Source organism: Schistocerca gregaria, chromosome 1 (assembly GCF_023897955.1).
Source record: "Schistocerca gregaria isolate iqSchGreg1 chromosome 1, iqSchGreg1.2, whole genome shotgun sequence".
Taxonomy (NCBI): Eukaryota; Metazoa; Arthropoda; class Insecta; order Orthoptera; family Acrididae; genus Schistocerca; species Schistocerca gregaria.
In genome coordinates, this window is record NC_064920.1 from 1045180429 (window position 1) to 1045186428 (window position 6000).

General features: G+C 35.6%; 1 protein-coding gene across 8 annotated transcripts in view; it reads right to left on the reverse strand.

The window, feature by feature from the left end:
* The window catches only part of LOC126280766 (uncharacterized), a 108467-nt gene extending 105461 nt beyond the window's left edge, over positions 1-3006 (reverse strand). The window contains exons 1-2 of one of the 8 annotated variants that reach the window (XM_049979795.1): positions 2917-3006; positions 760-1138 (exon numbers count right to left, since the gene is read on the reverse strand). In XM_049979795.1, the coding sequence (XP_049835752.1) occupies positions 760-1138; positions 2917-2935 (398 nt within the window). In that variant the 5' untranslated portion in view covers positions 2936-3006. Of the gene's footprint in view, positions 1-759; positions 1142-2886 lie in introns of all 8 variants that reach the window. The other 7 variants (XM_049979794.1, XM_049979796.1, XM_049979797.1 and 4 more) reach the window with 7 other exon arrangements.
* Positions 3007-6000: the final 2994 nt, after the last annotated feature.

Genomic DNA, 6000 nt, shown 5'->3' on the forward strand with positions numbered 1-6000 from the left:
ATGGCAGTATTAAAATTGTGGCATCAAATAACATCAGAGCCATTCTATGCCCAACTTAAATCTTCATCTATTAAGTAGGTAGGTTCTACTGTTTTGCATTGGGGGCACTTTACATGCTGGCATCTACACAGCTGACTTTTGTTTTCTAGCTATAACAGTAAACTACATACACTACAAATAACATAGTTTCAGCCCAAGTAGCTTCTTAGATTGTTTACAGACATTGCTGTTATTTAGTTTTCTGGAGTATTAATGGAGGACATGTAAGAAGTTCTCGAAGGGAAGATTATTTTGTGTTATTGTGAAATAGAGCAGAAACGTGTCATGGATATGATAAGCGAGTTAGGGTGGCAATCATTAAAACAGAAGTCTTTTTTTTCCCACAAAATTTCAGCCACCAACTTTCTACTCTGATTGCCATTATATTTTTTTGACTCTAACCTACATACAGAGAAATGATAATTATAATAAAATAAGAGAAATCAGAGCTCACATTGAGAGCATTAGGCATTCTTTTTTTTTTCACACGCTATTCAAAAGTGGAACAGTCAAGAAATAGTCTGGAAGTAGTTTTATGTACCTTCTGCCAAATACTTACATCTCAATCCCAGAGTAGATGTAGATCTAGACTGTGGAGCAGGCCCAGTTGCCATGGAGGCACACTATCTACAGGTGTGTACACAGCTGATTTCTGTTTTCTAACTATAGGAGTGAACTAGGTATAATACAAATAATTTTTGGCTGTTCAAGTATGAGTACCTGTCGATAACAAGATTGGCTCCACCACAACTGTGGGGCAGGCCCAGTTGTCGAAAAGTGATGCTGACTACACATGATGGGCAAGTGATCAGTTCAAGCCGGCACTGTTCATGTGAGCTAGTGTTCCGATATCCAGGTACAGTTCCAGCAGTACTGCCGGTGTAGGAAGGCCTTCCATTATTCACTAGTGATGAAGAGACATTCTGAGCTGTCAAGATACCTCGTTCACCCAACTCAAGATATAGGCGGCGTCCATTGTAGTTGGCACAAATATCATCCTGACGAATAGTGCTGAAAGAAGCTGTGGGTGAGACACTTTCATCTGTACCGTCCACACTAAGCAGCAACAATAATGACAGCAGCGTCTGAAATGTGAGTCCTGCTGAAATTATAAAATTATGAAATTTGTTAGTTTCAGTCTTAAAGTGGCTTGTATTGCTAACACATCTACAAATATTAAAGAGACCTAGTTTTGATAGCATAAGTAATAAGGGTAAAATAAAGGGAGGGAAGGATTACCTGCAACATTACATTTTTGAGCATATTGGCGAACATTTTTATTTTGAAATTTAGAGAAATCCTATTCAAGGAAATTGATTTTGGAAAATGGATCACAATTCTGATTGCCCCATACATACATGTATTCTCACTTATTGAAAACAAACAACTTAACAGACTACTTGTACTGAAAAATGGCTATCAAAATTCATCCAATTTTGGATGGCAATGGACCACTATTCATGCACAGTATTCTGCCAAAATGCTCCAGAAACAGAAGGGTTTTATCAACTACAACCATGATACCCCTAGACATACTGCCTTTACATAATAAAGAGCATACAAAATGCAAACTATGTATAAATTTTAAAAAATGCAAATTAATTCCAGGTGTTAGAAATTGGAGGTTTTTTTTTTCTCCCACTACCTAAGGTCCCAACACTACTCGTTTTACAGTAGCATGATTTCAACACAGTCAGCTGAAAAGAATTGCCTAATTATTTTGCCAAAATAGTATGAAACTGAAAAGAGCTTCACTAAAAGACGTATTTTCAAATGCAACCCTGAAATCACAATGAGAGAATGTTAATTACAGAGTTTATCAACAACTCTGGTCTCTTTTATATTAACAATTTATAGAAAATAAAATTAAGAAGATTTTTGAAACATTGAAGTTAACATTCAGTGCTGTCTAAATTAATGCGGTAATGAAAGAGAGATACTAATGAGTTTCCTTCCTATAATACATGCATGTGAACACTCTGCTGGTGACTCTTCAAGTAATTGAGATATTTATAACTATGTGTAAGAATGTATACTTACAGGATATATATTCATAGTAAGCAATAGCAGTTTCTCCACAGAAAAAAATTGTAATTTTTGCAAAGACTTCACCATCCTCAGTAAAGTAAATAAGTGAACTGTACAACCCTGGATAAACTTACTTAATATAATTAATAGCAACAGACTTCTGAATGCAGCATCTTTTGATGTGTATATTATGTAGTACAAAAATAGCTATATATTTTTTAATATCAAAATCAAACAATGGAAAATCTGGGATTGAATAACAACAATATGAAAAGGATAAACTGCTACTGGTCACACTGGTCACACATTGCGTGGCAGACAGGCAAACTGAAAACAAGATTCATGTAATGAATAGTAATGTATGCTTTTCATATTGTTGTTATACTTCTAAATATTACATATATCAATTGCAGTCCCTATAGGTTCTCAATGCAGATGCAGTTTAACGTGATGTAGCATTACAATTTACATAATAAATTAGTGCTACCAGAAGCTACTTCAAATATTAGACACAATTTTATTTTCAAATGTAACAGACACAATTATAATAAGAAAACAAATGCTCGATTGTGTTGCATAATTGTATTAAAAACAGCTGGTTGCCAAACATAATTAGGGAAACCAAACAGTGAGACTAATATGGCAGCATAGTTACTTCTGTAATAATTTATGTGGACACACTAAACATCCACAAAAATTCCCTATGAAATAACACATTCTATTCACAAATGCAGAGTTCTAAACTTTTCTCAATTTGAATTATGTATCGTCAAAGGTGTCACAGAGGTACAGATGCATTATTCATATAACTTGCACTACCATTTGATAATTTGTTGTACATCATTTTACCTGATATGCTGCACTCCATACCCAGTTCAGTATGGAGTGCAGCCACCTGCAAGTCCACAACAGCTGTGAAACCTGTGAAGTTCCTTGCCCCCACCTATGGTCACAGCTAAGAATATCCTATTTGCCACACATAACTCATCATGTAACACAGTCATAGGGCTTCCTGCAGCTTTTTGACACTGGTGAATCCTTGAAATGCTGTGATGCATGCAAAAATATATGTGAGAAGTATTCTTGCCTGAGTAATGACATTAATCACGTGAGAAGTTAAGCACCTGAACAAATCACCAGAGCTCTTTGAATTAAATAAAAGATTTCCAGCTGATGTGCAAAATGCTGAAACAAGAGGAATACTTAAAAATTAAAGATTTATTTGTGTGTGTGATTTAACATATTTACCTGCACACTCTTTGTTCACACTGCAGCAGTGTCACTTAATATTTATTAAATAAACACTGATTGTTTTATGCTATTGTTAAGTCAAACCATAATATGCCTCATAGTAATGTGTTCTCACCCCGTTAGGCTCAGTACTCGAACTTATACATCTACTCATTCATTGAGATGTGGTTCAAAACTGCTTTTCTACAAAGAAAGGACAAATAGGACTAATAAATCAGAACATCAAAAAGTATGACAACAACTAAAATGAAGTAAAAGAACAGAATCATTTATTCACATGTTATGTTCTTTAAGTACCACTATAATTGAAGGCTATGAAATGAGTCATCACAAAGATGCAGCTGTAATAACTTGCCTGCAGATTACATTAGCTACTATCATTAATAAGAGGTTTATATTACTTATCAGTGATGAACATTATTTTAAACTTACACAAAAACAATGCAGATTAGTATCTTATGTACACAGCAAAGCAACTGACAGATCTTCTTTTAAATTCTCATTAATTGCTCACAATCTATTACTATGTAGGCTATTTACTAATTATGTAATACAGTGGTTACTGTTAGGAGATGAATGTCACTATGTACTGTTTGAATAAAGCTTTTTTATGTGTGATAAAAAATGTGTCCTGTTGTGGTTTTCAAAACCTAAATTCAAATAATGTAACAATATATAAAGAACTGATTAGTAAGCCAAATGTTTCAGTATTGTTTTTTCTGGAGATTAGAAGCTTTGGCACCAGAAAAAGAACTCTTCTTTGTACTCAAAACAAGGTTGTAAGATTCACATGGAAATTTTATATGTTGCACTACATTTAGAAACATTAAAGAATGAATAATGCAGAAAATTCCAGCTTATTGCATTAAGCTATATTGCAGTTAAAATGTATTCACCAATCCACATTGAGAATTCAGAGAGTGGACATAAAGTAAACATCTCATCTCGGGAAGGCTTATTTGTTGGCAAACTCTCAGAATTTCAACAGGCTTAAACATGGCATTGTCTCTACAACTTTTAGAAGCAATGAATTCCAGATGTCAAAATGTTAGGCTTCTGTGGACAGTGTCTTAAGTGTACAAACACAATGGAAGGTGTTCGTAATGTGTGGATTCCTCAGAGCTTGGACTACCTGTGTCTCGTTTCTCTATTCACAATGCCGACCACAAACTGAAAGTTAGCCTCCAGTTGTAATGACACTGTACAAGAGAGATTAAGGTGAGGCTCCTCCAGTTACCTGTGAGTCCAGTGTTAGGGGATGGCCTAGTGTTCAGGTAATCACTGTTTCCTCGCAGCTTCATTAACACTATTACCTAAGGTCTCCCCCAAACCAGTGGGCCAACTACTGAGCTAGAGCCTGGTGTGATGAAAGGAAATTTCCAAGACCAAAAAGTAAATGCACTTATGAGCAGAAGAAAATATAACAAGAAAACATGCACTACGCCCTAACCACTGATGTAATCAGCACATAATCACATGGAAGCTTTGTAAATCAATCTCTATCAGATACAAATGAATAATGAGCGTTTGGTATGCAAATGTAGTATGGAAATGAAGAAAAAATTATGTGTATTGGAGACATGGAACAAGTTGCTGATTCACACATAGGATTGTAAAAGCCAAACATTAATTGAATATTAGGGAAGAAGAGGCTGCAACTTTCAAGCTGATGGACTCCTCCCTGACTGAGTTCTCCATTCTCAGCCTGCTGGAAAAGGACAAGGGGATGTCCAAGGACATGATGGCAGGATTGAATAGTATTAAGCCTTGAATTAGTGATGCTGACAGCAGTGGAAGATAAAAGAAGAGACTGGGAACAATGGACTGCAGTAGATATCTCCTCTGTTGTGACTGATTGACTTCCATTTTTATTGTGCTTTTTCTAATGTGTTCATTTATAATTTTTCATAGTGTGTAGTTTTTTCTTTTATTTTTGTAGTGCATTTTTTCCTCTTCTTTTCTGCTGGAGGCCTTAAAATCCCATGAATGCAATAAATGATGATGCTTAAAGCTGTTAGCTTAGTAAAAGGTTAGTGATTGCTCAGACCCAGTATCTGTACTCACTTATGTAATAGTAGTTCATCATTACATAAAAACATTAGAAGTTATTTGAAGCAAATTAACTAAGAGAACACTAATTCATTATAATTATGATTTACTATTTAAAATGTTGTTTGCCCCCAGTAGCTGAGTGGTCAGTGCCACAGACTGCCAGTCCTTAGGTCCCGGGTTCGATTCCCGGCTGGGTCAGAGATTTTCTCTGCTCAGGGACTGGGTGTTGTGTTGTCCTAATCATCATCATTTCATCCCCTTCGACGCGCAAGTCAACAAAGTGGCGTCAGATCGAAAGACTTGCGAGCGGTCTACCCGACAGGAGGCCCTCGTCACACTTCATTTCATTTAAAATGTTGTAAAGTGAAGCTGCAGTGATCAGAGAAACATAATAATGGCAAAAGTTTGAATTTGGTAATTACTACACAGTTGTTGGTTTTAAAATTTCTGAAAGGGTAAGAGGTACATGTGAAAGCAAATTCTCATCATTTTCATTTTATGTCTGATCCTGGCAGAATTTTAGCCTTTCTGTGTTCAGCTTTGGTTTGATCTTCCAACAGGAACAGAAGGACTTAGTTTAACAGGAGTTGACAACTTATTTTTAAATCCAACTGGTTTTCAGGACATAGA